This window comes from Dama dama, chromosome 7, assembly GCF_033118175.1.
Source record: "Dama dama isolate Ldn47 chromosome 7, ASM3311817v1, whole genome shotgun sequence".
NCBI lineage: Eukaryota > Metazoa > Chordata > Mammalia > Artiodactyla > Cervidae > Dama > Dama dama.
The window spans coordinates 44,670,418-44,694,655 of record NC_083687.1 but is presented as its reverse complement, the minus strand read 5'-3'; the positions used below and the strand labels follow the sequence as shown (position 1 = coordinate 44,694,655).

Sequence of the window (24,238 nt, the reverse complement as noted above, 5' to 3'; positions counted from 1 at the left end):
GGGCTGGAAAGCTAAACATTCCCTCTGGTAACTTGTCTTGCTACAGATGGCCATGTGACCTAGTCCTGGGCTATGAGACATAAGGGAATTTCTATGGGAGGGGTGGAAAAATCTTTCTCCCTGATTAAAAGGTGGGAGACTTTTTATGAGAAGAACCCTTTTATGCATCTCTTTTTGTCTTGGATGCTCCTGTGTGAGGATGTGATGCCTGGAGCTGTGGCAGTCATCATTGTGATCAGCAATCCTATGGCCGATGTTGAAAGCTAATGTACAGAGACCCTGATGCTGGCAAAGAATGAAGGCAGGAGGAGAAGGGGACGACAGAGGTTGAGATGGTCGGATGTCATCACCGACTCTATGGACATGAGTTTGAGCAAGCTCCGGGAGTTGGTGATGGACAGGGAAGCCTGGCATGCTGCATTCCATGGGGTCGCAAAGAATCAGATATGACTGAGTGACTGAACTAAACTGTACAGAGGAAGGTGAGAGTGGAAAGATGAAGGGTTAAACTGCCAACCAGTCCTGAGGATCACCTATTTCTAGACTTGAGTAGTAAAAGTCATGAGGTATAAATCACTGTTAGTTTTATGCTACTTACAGTTGAAAGCATCCAACTGATACAAATATGAAAAAAAAAAACCCAATAATTCTAAGTGCTCTCTTAGATCACTGAGTATTTTGATTCCCCCAAGCTTCCATCTTTTCCCCACAGTTTTACCACTGTTTTCACAAGTAGCAGTTCTTGAGGTCTGAGCTAGACACTGCCTGATACAACACTTCCGGTTCATGCAGGCCATAAACTAGTATAAAAGATAAGATATTATACTGCAATAATAATATCTCTGTGCTAGGTAGACACTAGCTTTCATGGTGAGGGACAAGAGGCTGCTAAGCAGCAGTTTTTCTCCTAGGGGAATGGGTGTTGAGGAGTCGGAGATGGTCGAAGAGAAGTTTTTTAAAATGCCTTCCTTGAGAGATGGTAAGTGCAGAAACACCACACTGACCCGAAGCTGTTGAGTGCAGCTCTTGGGCTTTATGTTAAGCTGACTTGAAACTTCAGAATCATGAATAATAGGTCAGGGTTTACTGAAACACTGATTGTGTGCAAAAAGAAAGAAAAAATAAACTAAAAGGAATAGTTAGGACCTTGTAAAATGTGAGCATGTATCAACTTCTTACTCCTGAGTGTTGGCCTAAAAATAGTTCTCCATGTACCTGTGAAGTGCAAAAGAGTGGAAGTTCACTGCTCCATATTTAAAACTTAGAGATGCCTGAGATCAGACCCTGTGGCTGACAGTGGCCACCACGACCCCTTGCTGGGGTCCTAGCCTGGTCCTCCGTGGAAACTGCAGAACTAGAGTAGAAACACGGCTGCCACCACAACGAACAGTGAGGCTGCTGTGGAACGCCAGGGGTTTAGAGTCCAGTGACAACGCTGTTTTTAGAAAATGCCATTCTTTAAAACAATTTTCTTAAAGAAATCAAAGAGCCGTGGTAAAAAGCAGGTTTTTAGTTAGTCTACAGGCCACAGATGTGGAAGGGGGACTGAGGTGGGAAGGCAGACGGAAGACTGACGTCTGGAACTTCAATGGCACGGTTTTCACAGGAAGGCTGTGTTTGTGGATCATTGAGGGGCTTTGAGACACCGGATAGCCCCCCCTCGAACCTAGTCAGTTCTTGGCGACTCCCTAACTGGAGGAAAAGGTTTCTGGTTGGAGAAAATGAAAGGGGCCCAAAATTAGTTTCCAGGCGCTCTCAGTTATCCACTTCCTCAAGCCATTCCTCTGCTTCCCTCTCGAGCAGGCGTCTGTCACACAGAAGCTAAGCCTGAGCAGGTGACTCAGAAAAGCCCCACCATTCAGAGGGGGCGTTTGTGTGGAACAGGTGCGTCCTGGGGAAGGAGCGCGGAGAACCCTCTCAGGACCCGTCCTCTGGTTGCTCCTTCAGCCGCTTCTTCGGTCCCTTCCTCCCATCCTCTGGTTGCTCCTTCAGTCCCTTCCTTCCAGGCCCTTTCACGGTGGAACCCTCCCATGCTGGGTCGCAGGGCGTGTGCTGGCAGCTCCACCAGCGTGAAGCTGGTCTCAGAGAACTACCCATGCCGGTAAGAAGTGGAAGCGTGAGGTGCCAGGAGGTGAGTTCCCATGGTATCTCCGTCTCGCTTTTCCTGAATTTTGATCATGTAGGCCAAGGAAAGCAAACTCTTTGCTCAAGCTCATCTGATTCAGATTTCTATCACTTGTAACTTGATCTTCCAGCTTTTGTAGAAACTTGCATATAAACCGCATTTGCCCTCAAACAAGGAGTTAAAACACTTCACCACAAGCATGCTAGTAAGAGTCTTTTGAATAAAAATTTATTTTTTAAATCAAATAACCACTTTCAAATATATCCTGTATGCAAATTCAAATATGTTTAGGTTTTAGATTTTTAAAATATTACATCATTATCATATACAACTGGAAGGAAAAACAGTAGAAACAGTGTGGGCAGAAGTTGTTCCAGTTTTTCATATTCAATGTGAACAAACAGAACAGCATTCTAATCACATAAAATTAAATATTTTATTTTAGATCATAAGACTATTAGGGCCCCTCTATTATACAGTAAAATGTAACCAAACATTTGCTTAAGTAATGAAAGGGTTAAGAAACGATTTGGGTTATAATGAGAGGAACATAAGTTATAAATCTGCAGGAAGGTTGGTATTTTCCAAATGAAACCCTGATAAAAGGCTAAACAGGCTCAAACATTTTCTATAAAAAATAAATCACTCCTGATTAACATGTTTTTGCTTCAGTGTCAGAAAAGTCGCAACACATGTGATGAACGTTATGTTAAGAGCCAGTTTTCTAGACATGAGTTCCATAGTGCCGTCTATACGACATTTGTTCAGGAATGAGGCCAAAATTCTCAGAACACGGCGTATCGGGGGGAGAGGTCCCTGCCAATGCTGACACAGCTAGTTAGCAGGAGAGCTGCAGAGAAGCCTGGGACGGAAGGACGAGCTCGTCACTCTGCGGCAGCAGAGGGACACGGCCCAGGCCGGGCCACAGACACTGTGGCTCAGGGGTTTGGTTTTCAAAGAGCTCAGGGCAAGATGGCTGGTTCAAGCCTTTCTTCCTGAACTGGAGACTTCTCGACTGAGGTACTTGACATCCTTAAGCGGAAAGACAAAGACCTTCAGATGTAGTTTTGTTAGCTACTGAGCTGGAAAAGTCCTTAGTGGAGGGCTGAGACCAGCAAGGAAGTCAGAATTCACGTTTTCTCTAAAGAACCACACACACAAACAGGCTGGCTTATGAAGGGAATGGGAGAGGAGTCGGGCTGGAGTTTAAGCTCTTCTAAATAAGATAAAGAGCAGGGGAGTGGAGAGAAGGCATGGAGGAACCTTCCGAGTGGTTTGTGCATGAACAGGAAGTAAGGACTCAGGCCACTTGACATTCAGGGTTAGGAACCTGTGCCTGGAGGGGTGATCTTCAGGATCTCACTTTGGCCAATTCCCCCACGTGCTAGAGGCAGGGAGTTTCGTCAGGCATCTTCTCCCTTCCGAGTGCTAATGCTGAATTTCCTCTCAGCCAGGTGAGCTCAGGAGCCGTCATACAGCATCCAGCCCCAGCCACTTAGAGGCTCACAGATGTCCGGGAGAGAGCCGGGAAGGGTATGCTTGTCTTTCTGCTCCTGTGCTTTAAAATAGAATATACTTGACTAAACAGAGAACACAGTCCCGAACTCTCCTGGTCTCCATCTACGCCCGCAGTCCAGGCCACCAAGAGGAGAGTTCGTTGTTCCCGAGGCCGGGGAGGTGCGGGCTGGTGCTTTGGAGGACTCCACTGCAGCCAGTGATGGCCCGGACCAAGTGACGGGCGGGTGCGGCCCACCCTCACTAGGAGGAATGTCACATGGAATGCTTTTGGCAGAGGACAGAAAGTCACCCAGCTGAATGTTATTTAAAAAATATTTTATCAGCATATAAGGTCACTTTGCGAATACGTTAGCATTCCCTTTGAAACAGAACCGCGGACAGTGCTGTCTCCTTTTGTCAAAGCACATGTGCTCCAGCCTCCTCCTGGCTCTCCCTAACCAAAGTTATGCTGCACAGGTGGCTTAACGGGAGGTCACTTCTCACTCTTTAATATTGGAGGCGATTGTTAAATGAACAGTATTTCCTGGAGAAGCTTCTCTGAAAGGGAAAGAATATATTGCTGAAGTATCTTTTGAGGCAGTTAAGACAACTTTGGATCTAGTTGAAAAAAAGATTATTTTTCACTTTGACACCACGAATGCCAAAGTACTTGATTTTCATACTTATCTGGAGCTCAGAATCTTTAAGCTACACAAATGTTCTCAAACAAGGTGATGACTTAAAAAGTTTAGAAATGGCATCCGAAGGACAGAGGACAACTTAGTCACCACTGTGGATGGAAGAGTGATGATGGGTAGTTTATTCTACCTGTGTGATCCGAAGTCTCTATGTGGTTTTTCCACTGAACCAGGTATGCACAGATAAGCACATGCACATGTGAGAAAGACAGGAGACATCTGATGTCATCATTTCTTGAATGCTTATTCTTTTTATGTGCAGGTCATTCAAGTAAGATGAGAATGTGCATTTCCAAACCCCCCCCACCCCGCCCCGCTGTATCTAGTAATCTGTTTTAAATGCAGAGGTAAGGTCGCTATGAGAATGTCTTTAACAACCAAAGAATCTGACCCACATTAGGCTAATACCTGGCAGGACAGTTCTCTAATTTTCAAAGCCTTTGACCTGAGCTTGTAATGGGCAAAGGCATCTTCATTAAAGATATTTCTGAGGAGTACATACACTATCTAACTATCTCAGGATTGCTACAGACATTATACCGTGTGCTTCCCTTGCATCGTGTAAAAAGTTGAAGGCCATTAGGGTGACGATCACACATACTGAAGCTGACTTCCATGCCGAGAGGGAGCATGTTTTCTAGGGAGACAATGTCATCCCTGGAGCATTATGATAGCTCTTAAATCAGGAGGGAGAGGAGGAGGGGCTGAGTGAGGGGGAAGGAGGTAGAGGAAGTGGGCACAGCAGGAGGCTGAGACCGTCTCCATCCTAATCCTAATACTTCATTAGACAACAAGATTTTCCAGCTGGAAGGCACATAAACAATAAGCGGAATAATAACCAAGATAATGCAACTAAAAGAAAAAAATCTCTCTCTGGTGTCAAGTACAGTGTAGCATGAGGCTACGGACTGACTGGACTTGAAACGCAACCTCTAACACAGGGACCGGCTGACGTCAGGGTCTGGGTCAGCAGGTGAAGAAGATGTGATGCTCTTGGTTTGGTTACCTTGATTCTTCAGCACTTAGTAAAGCTTCTGTGCCTTTACATGGAGACCCCAAATCCTTGATGAGACAGAAGATTTAAAATTGCAGAGTTCTACACATATTTATTGTTGCTATGTCCTGCAAGTTAGACTGAGTTCACTGGTCCAGGGGAGTGGAGTCCTCCTTGCTTTTTCCACCACTCAAGAGTTATAAAGTTAACTAAATAGAAGAGATGAAAGAAGCAGTTATGAAATTTCTCACTTCTTTGCCGTGGTTATATGTCCATCATTTGCATAATATAAATAATGTGCATTAAATTTTAAAAATCAGCATTATAATTAGAAATGAGAAAAAAAAGTACAGCAAGAATCTGGTATTCTTAAGGCAGAACAATAGAATGCTCTTTAAATAGACACTTTATTACATCCACAGGCGATAAAATCCCAGAGCTACTGTTAGGCACGTAAATACAGATCCTGGAAGAAAAAAAAACAATTGTGCACAGTATTAGTTCTATTAAAAGTTACTTGCAGGAACATCATTTTACTAAAAAAAAAAAACAGGCATTTATCCTCCAAGAAAGTAAAACCAAATCCAAGAAATCTGGCTTGCTCACTGATGTGCCACACTCCACAAAACACCTTGCTATTAAAAAACCCCTCATCTGATATCATCATCTCCAAAGTACAAATGCGTTCAATATCCAACGAAATTTCTCAATAAATGTAAAGAATCCCAAGAATTCTGTGGTCACAAAGTAAATGCACATGTACCACAGAGGGACACACCCTTTAACTTCGTGAGCAAAATTCTACTTATAAATATTACTCTACTTCAATATATTGATCCAAAATGTTAAATTTGAGTTAAAATAATGGTTAAGTAATTTTTTTTTTTGATATGTGAATCCTTCCCTCTTTTGGCTCAAAAACTGTGAAAGCAAAAGAACTCCTTATAAGAAGTGTCACCCACTGAAGCAGAAAGATCACAATTCAACTGTGTGTAAAATATTCCATCTTGAATGTCACTGAAAATTATTCCCAATAACTACAGTCTGATGATAGCATCTCATCAAATTTAAGATGCCATGAGTAGTAGTAAATAAAGTCATGTGCTTTACAAGGAAAGAAAAAAAATGACATTAATAGTATGATACTTTATCTATTGGAAACTGTAAGATGCCTTCTAATTTCAGAAATGTTAAAGCATCAAAAAAATGCGCTAGAATCAATGAAATGCAATATCTGTCTGTGACTTAATTTATACATTTATCTTGGGAATTCCCTAGTGGTCCAGTGGTCAGGACTCTGCATTTCCACTGCAAGGCACATGGGCTTGATCCCTGGTCAGGGAACTAAGATCGTACATGGCTTGGCCAAAAAACTTTACAATTTTATTTACTTTCAGTTCATTTTAACTATCTAAATGTAAGACGGCTTACCTGCTAAATATTTAATATTATCAAGCTTGTGTGACTCAAGCATGGTTTTAAGGCCAGCAACCTCGGTGTCTATCTTCCTGTCTGTCTGCGTGACGGCCCGATCCTGCTGGGCATGCTTTTAAAACAAAGAGATTCACAGCATTGAACCATACTGGATTTGTTCCCTCTGCTGACAGTTCCTGAGTCCCTTCCCGATAGGGTGCAGTCAAGGTACACCCATGGTCAGATTAAGGAGACCTGGACTCTAGTCTTGAGTTCTACTAGCTTCACGCTATATTGTGTTAGCCAGGGCCTTACCTATCTCTAGGCCTGTCTCCTTCAGTTTGAAACAAAGATAAAAAGTAACATTGGCCCTGTCTTCACAAAGGCTGTTTAGAGAATCAAGTGCGATTACTGATGGAAGGAACCTTTTATAAATTATAGGCAGCTTTGCAAGTTTAGGAAGTTGGTGTGTTCTCAATAGCAATGAATGTACCTCCTCCTTCTGAATTCCTCTCAGTAAAAGGTATACAAAACATGCTTTAAAAAATGAATGGAATCTTAGGTAGGTAATCTAAAGGCAACAGTGCTTGCCGGACACTATTTCTATTCACATTTTTAAAAAGTTTTCTTCTTTTATAATTCAAATACCACGTGTTTTATTATGAGGCTTGGCTATACCAAGGGCCTATATGAGTTCTTTCCCAAATATAATAGTTAAACCAGATACACAGTTAACACCCAAAGGGTAGTGAGTTTGGCTGATGTTATAAAGGGTTTGTAACATTTCATTAATGTGAATGCGTAAAAGCGTAGGAAATACTTCACTAAAAATCCCAGGGCAAGTAAGTAGTCCCCTGTGGTGAATAGGTCAGGTAATGAATAAGTAAAAAAACGAGTGGAGGAGTAAAATATTCCAGAGGATGAGTTTAGTATTCTCTCATGGAAGTCTCTTCCAGGTTTCAGAGGTCCCAGGTAATAAGGACGGAAAAGAAGTTATGCATGCCATAAACTAAAAATATAGTAAAAAAAAAAAAAACAAAAAAAACCCCAACTCCATTCCTTATTTATTCTTCAATTAAAATAACTAAGTCCTTTGTTAAGTACCAAAAAAATCCTGTGATACTCCACTTCTGGGTATATATACCCAAAAGAATTAAAAACAGGGACTCCAACAGATATCCACTTGCCCACAGTTAGAGCACTATTCACAATGGTCATAATGATAATCAAAATGTACTATGTCCATACAAGGGAGTATTATTTAGCTTTAAAAAGGAAGGGGATTCTGACATGCTACAACATGGATGGACCCTGAGGACATTAAGCTAAGCAAGATAAGCCAGTTACAAAAGGACAAATACTGCATGATTCCACTTACATGAGGGACCGAGGGCGGTCAAATTCATAGAGGCAGAAAACAGAATGATGGTAGCCAGTGGGAGGAAGAAGGAGCTAGTGTTTAATGGGCAGAGTTTCAGTTCTGCTAGGTGAAAAGTGAATCTTTCCTTACCAGTGACACCATTTCTGTTTTTATTTCCAGCAGCTTCCTTTCGTTTAACGAATGCTGAAACAAACATGTAACACAGGTCAGATTCTGATCTGTTCCTTTATTTATTCCTCTCCTCCTTCTCTGGTATCTTAAATATTCTGGTATCAGGATTTCCAAGAACCTGTACTATGAGTAGTCGCCCCTAGGATAAAGCAGCCTCCCTGCCTTCTCCTTTTGATCTTTTTTAAAATCTTATTTATATTTACTCATTGCTTCAACATCTAGATTCCCTTTTGTCATCTTCTACCTCTCTCTCTGCTGGTTTTCTTTTCATCTCTTTGCTGTGATGTCTCTAAGTCCCTCACACTATGATAACAGCATTTCCTGGGACCAATTTAGACAGATGCTGTGTCATAGGCTTTTCAGCTTTGGGAGGCTTGAAAAAAGTAGGGTAACAATTCAATTTAGGAGCTATCCCATCTTAACTACAAACAAAATTGGCACTATTTGAAGCTTATACAAAAGAGAAAAGATATAAAGTTGGGAAAAAATAATTTCAAGGATTATTATTCTGTGACATAGATGCTGCCTTCTGATTATAAAACACTATGTAAATACACAGATTCAAGAAATACCCTAAACCATCACATGTTGGTTTTAACTGAAAAAAACCAAAACACAAATCCATGTGGGCATTGTCACAATCCAATGTTACTAAGGGAATTGACTAGTTCTACTCAGAATTAAAATGATATCTTGCCTTTTTTGCTATTAATGACTGTGTAATTCTACCAACACTGAGACCAAAATCAGGCATGTTTCCTTAGGGGTAGGCATCTGGAGTTGCCTAAGCAAATAAAAATTAGTAACTGAAGTGAAGAATTAAAAAAATCCTCAATAAATTAACACTGTTGTTATAGGGGGAAAATTAATACTTTTGAAGTCTCTAGAAACTTTCTAGCTATAAATGTCCCCCTATGACTGCCAGGGAGATAGAATATAAAAACAGCACTGCTTAGAAGTTAAAAAAAACCAACCACCCAATCCCCAAACCAAGAACTACTTGCAGGACCAAAGAATGCTCATCTCCAGGGTTTCAGAGAGAGCTATGCACCAGATTACCACCAGAGGGCAGGGTGGAATGGGATTTTCTGCATCCCTTAAAATTCCAGCCTTCACTAATACTGACTCAGCCACAAGAGAAAAGACTAAATCTCGACACTGCCATGATTATAAAAGTAGCATCTATCTGGACCCACCTCCCTCTACCCCAAAGCAGTTTATAGGCTACACTGCATTTGAAACTGGCTGTAAGTATCACCACAGTCAATGCTGCTGGAACAGTATTCTAAGTGCATTAAACAAAAGAATGAGAGGGTTGGTGCATCTTCCTCGGTGCATATTAAACTCATGCTAGTTGCAGACTCGTATACTGCTGCCCTGCACTTCAGAGTAATCTGAATTTAGGATTACCAAAAAGGACTTCTCAGCTAGGTTAATAAGTCACATAAATTCACTGATTTTAATCCATGCTCACAGCCCGCATCTCCCAATCTCTGAGATCTAGTTCTTCCTGACTTTGTTGCTACAGGCATCTTCCCACATCAAGTGGATTCAGAGTTCCTGCTAAGCCTATATATAACCCTTAAGGGCAAAGGTAACCAAAGGAGTTTTTCGTCATCTAGAAACTAGTCATATGCCAGTGATCATTATATATTTTAGCAATACTAAGTGATTTCCTCTTCATGGTTAAAAGTGTTTCAAGACTAGAAAGGCAGGTAACTTTGGCATAATAATTATTTTGTACATCAAATGGGGGGGCTCCCCTGGTAGCTCAGTGGTAAAGAACCTGCCAGCCAATGCAGGAGATGCAGGTTCAATCCCTGGGTTGGGAAGATCCCCTAGAGAAGAAAATGGCAACCTGCTTGCCTGGGAATTCCCATGGACAGAGGAGCCTGGCGGGCTACAGTCCCTGGGATTGCAAAATAGTCAGACATGACTTAGTGAGTAAACAACAACAAATATATGTCATATATATATATATATATATATATATATATCCCTTCTGCTTATTTACAACTCATATTTTGTGGTATCTTTTTGGTAATGGAAGTTTTACTTTTCAATTACTTTTCCTAATAGAAAATTTCAATTTAGTGTAACTTAAAGAATCACTTAGAATTTGCATTTCAAAACAATGCAAAAAAGTTCATTAAGATTTCTCTATTAAAAAAACATGGAAATATTTTTTAAACCTTCAATTTTTAATGTAGAATTTAACATTATTTAATATTTATAATTTAATATGATTCAAGTCAGATAATCTAACTTCTGCAAAATCAGGACCAGTGGAGATTTAAGTTAATAGCAAAGAGATCAAGATAAAACTTAATTTATTCATGTCTAAGTGATAAACAGTTTAGTATCTCTGAAACAAACAAGATTCAAACTTGACTCGACCAAGATTTTAATTTTAAAGTTACTTTTTAAAGTCCTAATCCAAAATACAGTTGAAATAAAGAAACACCATGTCTAACAATCACATACAGGTAAATATTTAACAGTACTTATGAACTGTAAATAACCTTAGATTTGACCAAATGTTCTGTCTTGCAAAGAAATTAATTCACATTCTATTTTTAAATAAAGAAACATACCAGTTCTTTCACTCTGCTCTTTTCTAGATTGAAGTCTAATTTGGTATCTGTTCGGACTTTGATCACTTCATCCTAGTAGGAGGGCAAACATCAAAGACAGAGAGAAATCCAAAGTGAGAGATCCAAAGCCGGTGCGGATGTGAGCCTGGGTCCACTGCTCCACCGGAGGGGTCGAGGGTGGGGGCCGGGGTGTGCAGAGAAATGGAGCTGGAGACGAGGCAGGTCAAGAGACTGGTTAAGCCATGTCTGCGGGGACTTCCTGGTTATTTATACAGATAATCCCCTTTCATGTTTAAGTCAGATCACAGTGGGTTACTGTTGCTTTTTACATCAAGATTCCCAAATCAATCGCCTTGTGGAATTTATGAATCAAGCTGTTCTCTGGACAACTTTGGAAAGCAGAGATGGACTCAAGTGAAATATCAGATTCTGGTTCAAATAAAGCTTTCTGACACTCATCAAAACCTTTTTCTTATTTAACATCAATGTCTTTTCCACTTAAAAAATCAAGCAGCTGGCATTAGTCAGCATGTTAAAATCACATGTAATTTTTTAAAAGATAATCTCTCCTAAGAGAATGTAAGGACTCCATGTGGCTGTTTTAGAAAAATTTTATTTAAAAATGACTTCATTCCTTCTTGATCACAATTTTCTTGATGGATTTGGTTACAGACATCAGTAACTTATTCTTTGGCTATGTTCTTGGTTAAATCTTCCTGTGTGTACTTTTGAGACACATCGCACAAATATTTAACACAGGAGTAATTTTTTAGGAACACATAAATATTTTGGACATTTATTACTGAATTTATGTAACTATAAGCGAGCAAGCAAACAGGAATGAGGCTCTTACCATTACTTGCTGTTTTAACCGATGGAGCTCAAGTTTTATTTTCTAAAAAAAAACATTAAAAAGAAGTCAGTCAAGGATATGGTTGGAAGATTAGAAGAAAAACATAAAACTTGGTAATAAACAAATATTACAACATGTGTTTATGAGCAAGTTCTTCAAGTTCTTTCCTCAATTCAACATGAATTTTAGCCATGTTTAGAACACAACTGCAACTGATTAGTCTCAGAGGCAGAAATGATCATTGGTCATGCCAGGATGGTACTATAGACATGGCGTGTCTTGAGGGGTTTCAATTCATGTTGAAGGCCACATACAATTAGTAACACAACCGTCTTCAATGGTCTCATTTCCCTCCAGAGATGCTTTAGTACCTCTTTCAAGTTTCCTTTTAACTAATTCTGCCCTCAAATAAATGACTTCAAGACAGTTTCAAACTTTATCTTTTTTTTCTAGCAAAAGAAGGAATCTTTTGCTAGATGGGTTCTTATAAAATCAAGAGCAACAGGTGATAAATGAACTTCCTTCATGGGACTCTAAATAGGACTGAAAACAAAAGATGTGAAGACAGCCCCTATTTAAACACTGATCTCATACGCCCACACTTTAAGACATGAAGAGACATTCTACAGCTGCACTTATTCATAATAACCCTAAACTGGAAACAACTCTAATATGCATCACAGTAGAATAAGGCAGCATGTTCCTACAATACCATGAACAATGAAAGACAGTGATCTATTGCTGCAAGACACAGTGTGATTCCATTGATAGAATTCTGGGAGAGCAAAACCAGTTAACGGCCATGTAAGCTGGGAGAGCGGTTTTGGCTGTGGGAGGAGTGACCAGACGCTGGAGACAGCAGGTCTTGGGGTGCCGGTCAAGGACTGCCTCTTCATCTGACTGATAGTCCATACTGAAAATTCACTGAGGTGTACACTTTTTGTACACTTTTGTGTATGCACATTACATCTCCATCTCCTAATAGAAAAGCACTTGATAAATATGAGTGGCTCTTTAGTTTTACCTCATTTTCTGATCTGAGGGCTGAAAATTCACTCTTCTCCAAAATAATCATATCTTTCTTCACGTTAGCGATCTGAGACATTATTTGCTGAAGAGTGATCTCCTGGGAAAAGAAAAATGAAACATATAACCTTGTCTGGCCTAGGAAGTCCTCCTACCTCCTACCATCTCAACCTGGGATCATCTTAATGAGAAACCAGGACATGGGCACATAGAAAGAGGTTCAGCAAGGTCCTCCTCTGTCTTGAAATGAGAAAAGAGTAAGAACTCAAGGCCAGTATCAGCACCAGATGAATCAGTTAAGAGTGGCAGTCAGAGGACCACCAGCTATAATTCCGGCCACGTCTCCATTTATTAAAGCATTTTGTTGTTCAGTCACTCAGTTGTGTCTGATTCTTTGTGACCCCACGGACTGCAGCATGCCAGGCTTCCCATCTCCTGGAGTTTACTCAAACTCATGTCCACTGCATAGTTGACTAGAAGAATTAGTTTTCAAACTTAATGATTCTATAGAAGTTGAAAAAATAGCTCTGAATAAATATATTTTATGCCATGCTAGCCATTTGCCTCTTGTCTAAATTAAAATTGCTATATGCTGGGACTTCCCTGGTGGCCCACTAGCTCAATCTGCTCAAGAGCCCTAGCAGAGCTACCTGCTGCATCTTGGTGACCATATCTTTGTAGACGATATCCATGTTGGCCTCCATGATCTTGATCAAGGCAGACACAATGACTTCTGCTTGTTGAGTAGTAAACCCTAGGCAAACACACAAAGACAATTACTCAGGAGACCGTAGTTGTCAGAATTAATGAAAAAAAAAAAATCCTTCATAGAAAGGGAGAAAATACAAAGTTACACATGCAAGTGAATGTCTGAATTCAGAAGCAGCTGGAAGTTCAGCATGGCAAGAGGGTGGAGCCTAGTCACAGGCTGTGATGTGTCTGTTCCTTGGGACAAGTAGGACACATGAGTATGTACATGCGTGTTTCCTCACGTAAAATGAGGGGTGGGGCGGACTGAGCCCTGACATCCCTCCTTGGGGTCAAAAACCATGTTTTCCGGGAACGTCTAACGACAGGAGACATCTGCTGTGCAAGGTCAAGTGAAGAGATACAAGACTCAAAATACAGACATTATACAAGCTATTGCTTTTGTAATTTATGAAAGAGTCTAGGTAGCTGTTATTTTCTTCTGTGCTGTCTTCATTTTCTACAATGGAGATGACTTCTTTAATTTTAAATTAGTAAATTAGTACATATTAGTAAAAAACAATTACATTAAGTAGAGAAAGTGTGTTTATTTTATTTCTAGCACAAATCAGTCAAATCAGTGGCTATATAATAATAATTGAGCTGTTAATTTATTTAATGTTAAAAGACAAAATCAGTTCTTACATTTTTTCCTCCATAATCTTCCTCAGTCACTAGTGAGGAAAGCCCAAACTGGGAAGAATATATTCTTTTATATTCAATAAATGATGCTGAACTGAATTACATGAAGACTCAACTTAGCACTGCTACTGTTTTTAATAACTTTAGGTACTAACATATTTCACATTGAAAATTCTAATTAAAATGCTTAATTTTAAATACTTAAGATGTTTAAGTACCTGGTATATAATTCTTTTTGTTAAATACTTTCATCTATAAGAACTTCAGAAGAATGTACTGATTCTTATAGTCCATGGCCTATTTGTCTGGATAAAGTTATACCTGATTCAATCTGGATGAGATTAAGCATGGGACTATATGGAAAAAGAACAAAGAAACAAATTCAAAGAAGACAAAAAGACCTCCAAAAACCTATTCTTTTCACTTTATTCAAAATCTTTTTATTTTCAATGTGTGGGTCATGAACAGCTAGCAAAATCACTCAAATGTTAACAGTTTAGCTCTGGCACTGGGATTCGGGGTAGTTTTTCTTGGTTCTTTTCTGTTTTCCTAATTTAAAAAAAATCAGCAAGTCTTTTGCAATTTTTAAAATTTATTAATAAGAGTTCATAATTAAACATAATTAGGCTTGGGGATTATAAAGAAAAGAAAAAGAGAAACCAAAGTGGACTTACACTGGTAAGAAAAGAGATAAACTTTACAGCCTTATAATTTAGAACTACCTACAGGAGGAGAAAGGATAAGAATAAGAAGTTAAGCCTGACAATTTCTGGGATACCAGATGCAAATGAATTCTTTGTATTAATAGTAAAGAGAGGTGGGACAAAAATCAGGGCCAGTGAGATTATGGACAGAGGAAGTTCTGTGAATCAGGAGACATAACTCCAGAGGGGAAAAAAAGGATAAAGGACAGAACATTCCCCAAGGGATCCTTCCTGGTCTTACCCTAACCCAGCCATCATCCAGGTAAGCACTTTCACATCCTACACCCAGTGGGGTCCTTACATCACTTGTTTTGAAATAGGCAAATACTCACAGGCTAGGGTTTTATATCAAGAAAAATAGGAAGTACATATATTGAAACATTCAACATCAAATTGTCAAAAATAAATAAATGGATTCTGAAAGGTAGGAAGAGAAACAAACCCCACCTTTCATGGGAGAAAGGATTTGGGTCCACTGCAGCTACCCGGCCATAGTCACGCTTAACAAAATGAATGACGTTCTCTTAATATCATCAGACATCTAGTCCATGTAGAGATGCCCCTATTATCTCTGGAATGTATTTTTTATAATTGGTTACTTTGAATACAAGAACAAAAGATCCATGAAAAAGAAAAAAGGAACGAAAAAGAAAAGTGAAAAGACTTCTGCTTATCAATATAATTTTAGATGCCCCTCTTACTTCTACTTTTCTTTTTAAATTCTGAGTAGAAAGAAGTCGTGGTGGAAAAGGCTGACTGTTTCAAGTTTGAGAAGAAAAAGCTGTAAAAATGATCACAGAGCATGCTGACAGTTTTCCCAATGTGCATTCAAGGACATGACTTCACACTCACAAGGGCTCTCTGGAATCCTTAGTACACCCATGCTCCAAAGGTGGGCGGCTGGGAACTGAGAAGGGAGAAAGACTGTGAGGCCACGCAGCTGGAAGCTAGCAGAGCCTGAACCCAGAGCTGCTAACTAACCCACGGACGCACAGAAGGACCCACCCCATCACCATGTTCTGGGCAGGTAAAGAACATCAACACGGGCAGCTTTTCAGATATGAAGATGCACAACTGGATGGATGACTATACAATAGCACAGACTGATTTATTTCAAAGGCATAAGCTATGGAATCTGAGATTCTGAATTTGAGAGTCTATGTGTTCACAGTATAAAGAATTATCAATATAATATGTATTCAATTTACACTGTGCATTTGTCTAGACAAGATTAAATATGAGACTGCTCCCTATATACTAAGTGTACTTTCAATAGCTGCCATACATGTCAAAGTAATCTTTTACATTACTTGGTTCAACAGCACGAAGAGAAAATGTCAGTCTGAATATTTTTTTAAAACCACAGTAAGCTGAAATGATCAATAACTGCTGCTCAGCAACATTTTAATTTCACGAAAAATTTTAGAGCACACGAGATGCACAGGAATAAAACTGTCCCTTCTGGCCTTAGACAGCTGTCCTAGGAGTCATTCCTGAGTTTTGCTGGCTTGTGTTGAATTTTTAACCTGTAATACTATACTTCCGGAGTGATGTTATAAACATACACTTCACTTGGACAAAGAGAAAACGTAGGAGAAAAGTCTCAGCTGTACTGATGAAGCAAAAATGCCCTTAAACAGCAAAAAACAAGGACTTAAAAAAAATGGAGACGGATCCAAAGGCGACCTTGTAGACTTCAAAGTCAAAGGGAAATATGAGAAATTAGGTAAGACCATGAGGAAGCTGAGGGTAGTGTTTCTCGATGGCACCAAGTGACTGGCAGAAGATTACCATTCTCCTCCAGCACACACACTAAGGCATGGGTGTCGAAGTAGTGCTTCCTGTTCCCAGAAGAGGTGAACTCTCTCCTTCTGCTGTCCAGCTGCAGGCTCCCAGCGCAGAGGCTCAGCTCTAGAAAGCAAAGGACACTGTGGTTCAAAATGGGACCTGATGGTAAACAAGAGCAGCTCAGCATCAGGAAAAAGCAAAAAACAAGGCATACCTCAAAAGCCTGTTTTTTAAATTAACAACGGCTTGAGACACACCTCACATGTATACGACTCACCCATTTCCAATGCATACTTCAGTTGCTTTCAGTATATTTACAAAGCTGTGCAATTTACCCACAACTAACTTTAGAATACTTTCATAAATCCCAAAGAAATCCTAGACCCTCTAGCTACCCTAATTCCCCTACTCTGTGTCCCCCGCACCCCCACCTCGGCAATCCCTCAATCTATTTTCTGTCTCCATGAATTTGCCCACTCTGGACATCTCATTTGAACAGAGTCATTAGGTATATGATATCTTGTGGCTGGTTTCTTTCACACAGAGTGGCATTTCAGAGGTTAACCCCACCGCGTTCTATGTCAGTATCTTATTTCCTTTTATTGCCGAATAATATTTCATTGTACAGATATACCAGTTTGTTTTTTTTTTAATGTAGTCACCAGTTGAAGAACTAACTGTATGAAGGTTCTAATTTCTCCACATCCTCAACATTGTTATTATCTGTCTTTTTTTAAGATAATTATCCTAGTGGGTGTCAAGTGGTATCTCTCTGTAGTTTTGATTTGCATTTCCCTGACAGTTAATGATGCTGAACATCTTTTCATGTGCTTACTGGCCATCTGTCTATCTTTGGAGAAATATAATTTCAGACCCTTTGCCCATTTTTTAAAAAATGGGCTATCTTTTCATTACTGAGAGGCTTTTTTTTTTTAAATATATCTTAAGATACATATTCCTTATCAAATGTGTAATTTGCAAATATTCTCATTCTGTGGATTGGCTTTTACTTCCTTGATGGTGCCTTTTGAAGCATAAAAAATTTTTATTTTAAGTAAGTCCAATTTATCTTTTTCTGTTGGTCCTTTTGCTTTTGGTGTCACATCTAAGAAGCCACTGGCTGATGTGAGCACAGAGATTTACATCTGTTTTCTAAGGGTTTTGCAGTTGTGGCGCTCACATTGAGGTCTTTGATCCATTTGAGAGTTTTTGTATATGGTGTGAGATGGGGGTTCAACTTCATCCTTTCACATGTGGATGTCCAGTTGTCTCAGCGCTATTTTCCCCCTTAAATTGTCTTGTGACTCTAATCAAAGATTCAACCGATTTTAAGTGGGTGGGTTTATCTGTGGATTCTCCAGTCTATTCCATTGATCTGTATGTCTGTCCATCTGCTAGTGCCCCATTTTCTTGATTACTTGTAGCTCTGTAATAAGTTTTGACACCAGGAAGTGAGTTCTCTTTGTTCTTTTTCGAGATTGCCTTGGTTATTTTGAGCCCATTGCATTTCCATATGAATTTTAGGATTATATTGTATCAATTTCTGCAAAGAAGCCACTTGGAACTGTGTTAGAGACTGTGTTAAATCTGTAGGTCAATTTGGGGAAGTAGTGCCATCTCAAAAATATTAAAGTCTTCCAACCATGAACATGGGATGCCTATTTATTTAGATCTTTAATTCCTTTAATAACATTATATAGAAATTTCAGAATATAACTTTTGTTGTTGTTGTTGTTAAATTTAAGGATTTTATTCTTTTTGATGCTGTTACAGAAATTGCTCTTTAGATTTTTCAGACTGCTTACTGCTAGTAAATAAAAATACGACTGAGTTTTGTTTTTGTACAATTTGTATGTTGATCTCGTATCCTGCAATCTTGCTGAATTTGTGTATCAGCTGTGAAAGTACTTTAATGAATTCCTTAGAGTTTTCCACGTACAAGGTCATGTCATCTGTGAATAGTGATAATCTACTTCTTTTACAATCTGGGTCCCTTTTCACTTTCTTGCTTAACTGCCCTGGCTAGAACGTCTGATACAGTGTTCAATTGAATAGTGAGAGCAGATATCCTTGTTCCTGACTTTGGGGGGAGAACAATCTGTCTTTCACCATTAAGTATGAAGTTCACTATGGGTGTTTCGGATGTGCTTAATCAGGTGAGGCAGGTTCCTTTTGACCCAAATTTGTCACGTGTTCTTTAACACGAACGGATTATGGATTTCATCATATTCTTCGTCTTTTCCCATGATCATGTGGTTTCTCTTCTTTACACGGTGAATGTGGTGTACTGCATGAGTTGATTTTCTGATGATTAAGTGAACCTGCTGCTCTTGAGACGGAAGCCCACTTGGTCATGGTGTTGACTCCCTCTTACATATGGCTGGATTTGGTTTGCTACTATTTTCGTAACAGATATTTGTCTGTAGTTTTCTTTCCTTGACTTTGTAAAAGTCTACCTTTGGGGAGACATGTTCTAACAATTCATATATTACCTGTTGTATGAATTTCTGTGTGTTTAACCACAGATCCAACCTGTTTTGCAAATTTGTTTCAAGATGCTCATTTGTTTTTTTAAATTTTTTTGGCCACTCCTCATGATATGTGATATCTTAGTTCCCTGACCAGGGATTGAACCTGCAGCCCCTCTACTTGAAGGGTGGAGTCCTAACCACTGGACAGCCCAGGAAGTCCCTCCAGGTGCTCATTTGAAGGAGGTAGCATAGTAATGGTTTCCTGGCCTTTGTATTCCACAAGCTACAAAAACAGTTTTAAAAAGACATGGAACAACTGCAAAATGAACTTGTAATTTTTGTCAAGAAACGCCATTTAAATGTAATAGTTTCTTCTTACAAGCATACTAAAATTGACAGCAAAAGAAAAAGATGGACAATATAAAATAAAAATCTTTCATTTAAATGTAATAAACATAGCTATATAAAAAACAGTCCATCCTAAAGGAAATCAGTTTTGAATATTCATTGGAAGGACTGATGCTGAACCTGAAACTCCAATACTTTGGCCACCTGATTCGAAGAATTGACTCACTGAAAAGACCCTGATGCTGGGAATGATTGAAGGCAGGAGAAGGGGATGACAGAGGATGACAGAGATTGGATGGCATCAACCGGCTTGATGGACATGAGTTTGAGTAAGCTCTAGGAGTTGGTGATGGACAGAGAAGCCTCACGTGCTGCAGTCCGTGGGGTCGCAAAGAGTCAGACACGACTGAGTGACTGAACTGAATATGAAAACCTTACTACATCTTTGTTCTGACTTTTCTAAGATGCCAGGTGTTGTAGAAGAGTGAGAGAAGACAGAATAGTCATCTACTAATTCAGAGTTCAAAGGTTTCCTCAGTAGCTCTCCTAAACATACTTCAGCTGATCAACTCTTATTCTCAACCCCTAAACAGTCAAAGGAAATTCCAAGTAATCAAAAATGTGACATGGAGAGGACCCTACAGATCTGATGCTTTTCGTAAGAGGGCAGCAGTGGTTCCCAAGTTACTGGAGAGAGTTGGGTGGCTGCGGTCAGTCTGTACCAAGATAAGGACCAGGGGACCAATAATCACTTTGTACCAAGCACTGTTTGCAGACCCACAAAACATAAAATGCGGCAACTGCTCTATGTATGTGTGTGTCAAACAGTAAAAACAAAACAAACAAAAAAACTTGAGAGTTGCTGAGATTCAAAGAAGCACTCGCCTACAGTATAAGGCCCTTGGTAAGACACACAAAGCTCATCCTAATTTAGCCCACTCCCCCTTTCAGCTTTTGTTCTGGCCACCTAAGCTATTCTGATTCCTGCACTTTCAGACTCTGTACTCCATTAAGCTTGGCTTGTCCCCCTTTCTCAACTGGTAAATTTTAAGCATCCTCTCTTCATCTAATCTGACAATGTGCTAAGCACCCATTTTGTTCTGGGCAGGGCATTATGCTACCCTGTAAGGTTCTCTCTGCTAACTGCCCCCAGGTAAGGGAAGCAGCCTGTATTCCTTCCTTATCTGTGTTCTCAGCCCGGGACAGACAACCCCATCATAGCACTTAACTACATTTATTTTCATGTCTGTATATCATTCCAAGCTCCTCAAGAGTGTCCAGTCAGTTATTTTTGTATCACTAGCATTTAGCAGAGGTCCTGGTACATTGCAGGCTAGAAATAACTTAACAAAAAATCCAACTGTATGCATTTTAAGATCCAGATCTGTCCACATAGAAAGTTTGAGATGAACTAATCTCTTCTTCACCTACTGTTTTCCCTTTTCACATAAGTGAGGTCACTTAAATCTGGCACCTCTTTTTTCATCCTTTAGTTCCAGCTCTGGGCAAAAACCGGCCTCTATGAGAAAAGACCCCGACACAGAACAGCCCGAGCTGGATGGCAGGTGAATGAATGAATGCACCTCTTACAGGGCTCTTTACAGCTCCCCCCCAACCCATTTCAGAACCACGTTGGACTGTTCCATGGGTTAGAGAGCTTGAAAATATTTGTGACTAGAACTGGCTTGTGAAAAGCGATACAATTATTCTAGTCCCCAATTCCTTTTTCCTAATAACAGTAATCATTCATGTAATTTACAACAATACTGCAAGCTTATTTTAAATAAATATTATCAGCTGAAAAATGGAGACAGCCTAGTCACATGCCACTTGACCCTCCAGCCCCGGCTGATGGAAGGTGAAGTCTACCTTGCCTCCATCACAGGGCAGGGCCTAGGGACACAGCAGTACTCTAGCACCAGAAGCAGCTCTGGGCCACCATTCCTTCTTTATTGTGACAACAAATGGAGGTCCCAGAACTATGAATTCCCAGAATTAATAACCAGGAAACAAGGAAACTGAGCTATGATATGTAATTCTCCTTTGGGGACCTTCAGCACATCAAAGGATATTGAAACACATACACAAAAGAAGCCCAAAGTCAGCCCTGGAAAGAGGAAGAAAGCAAGCACAAAGTTCCTATTCACAAACCATCCTTAGGTCTAAGTAGCTCTACGGAGAATCCCGGACACCAAACAGACCACTAGGCTGAAGACCAAGAAACAAAATTCTCATTAGCCGATGGGATCATGAGAGGAAAAGAAATCACAAGTTACTAGCTTGTCAAAAAAGGGCAACAAAAGGCAAAGTACAGAAATAAAGACACAATTACTGCAGCACACTGACCGCTGACCACTCATTTCCCAGTCTCCTACATACTCATCCTTCACGCTTTGCCCTACTAACCAGTTTCTTGCCCAGCCAAAGATATTCTTAAATTTCAGAAGCAACCAACACTTACCGAGCATTTCTGTTGAGGAAAACATTTTTTAAATAGCCATCAGTGTGGTTACGGAGAGCCACTGATGTATATGTATAGATTCCCCAAAGTTAAGACTTTTGCTAATTAATAACGATTACCCCAAATGATTTTTTTTTTAATCAGCAGTTTTCAATCTAGTACACTGAGTCTGCTTAGACTTTCCTCAACTCAAGCAGGGCAGTGATTGATCTCAGGTTCTCAAAGTATTTAATCAAATGCTAACTCCTCAATGAAGCTTATACGGAGGACTCCATTTAAATTAGTAACTGGAGGACCACTCCACTTCCCAACATTTACTCCCTATATATTTTCCGATAGCATTAATCAGATGTTATTATATATATAATTATATATAAAATATATATGAAAGTGAAAGTGAAGTCGCTCAGTCGTGTCCGACTCTTTGCAACCCCATGGACTGTAGCCTACCAGGCTCCTCGGTCCAAGGGACTTTCCAGGCATGAATACTGGAGTGGGCTGCCATTTCCTTCTCCAGCGGATCTTCCCGACCCAGGGATCGGACCCAGGTCTCCCAAATTGTAGGCAGACTCTACTGTCTGAGCTAACGTTATTATATTATATACACATAATCTCCTTTACTAGAATTAAGCTCCGAGAAGGAAAAGAGTTTGCTGACTGATACACCCTGAGTACCTAGGGAAATGCCAAGCAGAGTAATGAACCCAAACGAGGGTCTAAAATTAAACTGCGAAGCAATCCCTTAGTCTCCCATCGCTTCGCGCCTCCCATCGCAAACCTGCTACACGGCGTGCGTGCACCCGACCCGGGGGATCTGCAGAGTTACGCACCCGCTTCCCGCAGCCATCAGTCTCTGCCTGCGCCAGACACTGGGCGCCCGCCTCCCGGAGGGTACGGACCTTCCCGTCTGGGGAAGCCCAGGCTAGCCCCGCGGCCCAGACGGCGGGACCGGACAGTCCCCACGCCGGGGAGGAGCCCGGCGACCTCGGCAGGCCCGCCCAGCTCCCGCCGCCCCGGCCCGGCCCTCACCTCTCCTGGAGGACGCCAGGGCGGCCACCCGGCCGAGGCACCGGGGGAGCGCGCCCGCCGCACCCGCGAGGCCCGGGGCCAGGCCCGGCTGGCTTCTCCACACGCCGCCGCGCCCAGCCGGGGGTCCCGGGGGTCCGGCGCGCGGACGCTCCCAGTCCGCCGGCGGCCGACGCGGGGCCACGGCCGCCCGGCGCGGGCAGGGCACCAGAAAGAGGAGGAGCAGCGGGGAGGCACGTGCCGCGCCGCCGCGGGCCGCCTGAGCGGCGGGGCGCAGCGCCCCCGGGCCGCCGGGGAGCGCGGGCAGGAGGCGGCGCGCGAGGATTCCGCGGCCGCCCGGCCCTCCAGCGCGGCCGGCGGCCAGGAGGAGCAGGAGCCGCCGGCGGCCGGACGGGCGCTTCGGCCTCTCGGCCGCGACGGAGCCGCAGTCCATCCTCGACTTGGTCACTGGCCCGGGAGCGCGCTCATGCCGGTCACGCGCGGCCCCCGCCCGACACCTACGGCAGAAGCGAGCACGGGCGGCGGCGCCGAACCCGCCCTTTCCTGCCCGCCGGGCTAGGCTCAGGGCCCACGCCCGGGGCGGGGCTGGGCGGAGAGGCGGGGCTCTGGGCGCGCCGGGGGCGGGGCTGGCCGGAGGGGCGGGGCTCCGGGAGCGCTGGGGGCGGGGCTGGGTGGGTAGGCGGGGCTCCAGGCCCGCGCCGGGGGCGGGGCAGAGCAGGGGGCGGGGGCCCCGGGCCTGCGTTGGGGGCGGGGGCGGGGGCGGGCTCGTCTGCCGCAGCGGGCACCCGAAGAGAGGCGAGTCTTCAGTTCAATTCAGTCGCTCAGGCGTGTCCGACTCTTTGCGACCACATGGACTGCAGCACGCCAGGCTTCCCTGTCCATCACCAACTCCCGGAGTTTACTCAAACTCATGCCCATTGAGTCGGTGATGCCATCCAACCATCTCATCCTCTGTCGTCCCCTTCTCCTGCCTTCAATCATTCCCGGCATCAGGGTCTTTTCCAATGAGTCGGTTCTTCGCATCAGGTGGCCAAAGTATAGGAGTTTCAGCTTCAACACCAGTCCTTCTAATGAATATTCAGGACTGATTTCCTTTAGGATGGACTGGTTGGATCTCCTTGCTGTGCAAGGGACTCTCTAGAGCTTTCTCCAGCACCACAGTTCAGAGCCTGGTACAGATCAAACCCGCATCCTGCTTCGTGACGGCGACCGGGGAGACCAGGAGGTGGTCGTGGGCCTTCACAGAGCTGGAATGAGCTCGGAGCAGCCACGATTTGCGTATTTATTACACTGATGTCC

At 41.9% G+C, this 24,238-nt stretch overlaps 1 protein-coding gene across 6 annotated transcripts; it reads right to left on the bottom strand.

Moving 5' to 3' along the window:
• Nucleotides 1-2,336: 2,336 nt before the first annotated feature.
• Nucleotides 2,337-23,442, bottom strand: MCUR1 (mitochondrial calcium uniporter regulator 1). Of its 6 annotated transcripts, XR_009693643.1 has the most exons (10): nucleotides 22,943-23,421; nucleotides 16,637-16,756; nucleotides 13,403-13,506; nucleotides 12,751-12,852; nucleotides 11,727-11,768; nucleotides 10,874-10,945; nucleotides 8,238-8,291; nucleotides 6,746-6,860; nucleotides 5,327-5,523; nucleotides 2,337-4,180 (listed from the first exon to the last, which is right to left on the bottom strand). XR_009693643.1 is itself a non-coding variant. In XM_061147598.1 (9 exons), exons 1-9 carry the CDS (start codon nucleotides 23,370-23,372, stop codon nucleotides 5,450-5,452), a joined length of 1,113 nt encoding a protein of 370 aa, XP_061003581.1. In that variant the 5' UTR covers nucleotides 23,373-23,421; the 3' UTR covers nucleotides 2,337-5,449. The 6 variants fall into 6 exon arrangements, 5 of the variants coding, with proteins under 5 accessions (XP_061003581.1, XP_061003582.1, XP_061003584.1 ...); XM_061147598.1 differs by having other exon boundaries at nucleotides 2,337-5,523; XM_061147599.1 differs by having other exon boundaries at nucleotides 2,337-5,780; nucleotides 22,943-23,415.
• Nucleotides 23,443-24,238: the final 796 nt, after the last annotated feature.

What these genes read in the sequence shown, in the direction of transcription:
- MCUR1 (XM_061147598.1), bottom strand. Translation starts at nt 23,372, where the DNA reads ATGGACTGCGGCTCCGTCGCGGCCGAGAGGCCGAAGCGCCCGTCCGGC. An exon ending in CCTGGCGTCCTCCAGGAGAG is followed by an intron (nt 16,757 to 22,942) that starts GTGAGGGCCGGG and finishes TTTGCTTTCTAG; the next exon opens with AGCTGAGCCTCTGCGCTGGG. An exon ending in AAACAGAAATGGTGTCACTG is followed by an intron (nt 6,861 to 8,237) that starts GTAAGGAAAGAT and finishes TTGTTTTAAAAG; the next exon opens with CATGCCCAGCAGGATCGGGC.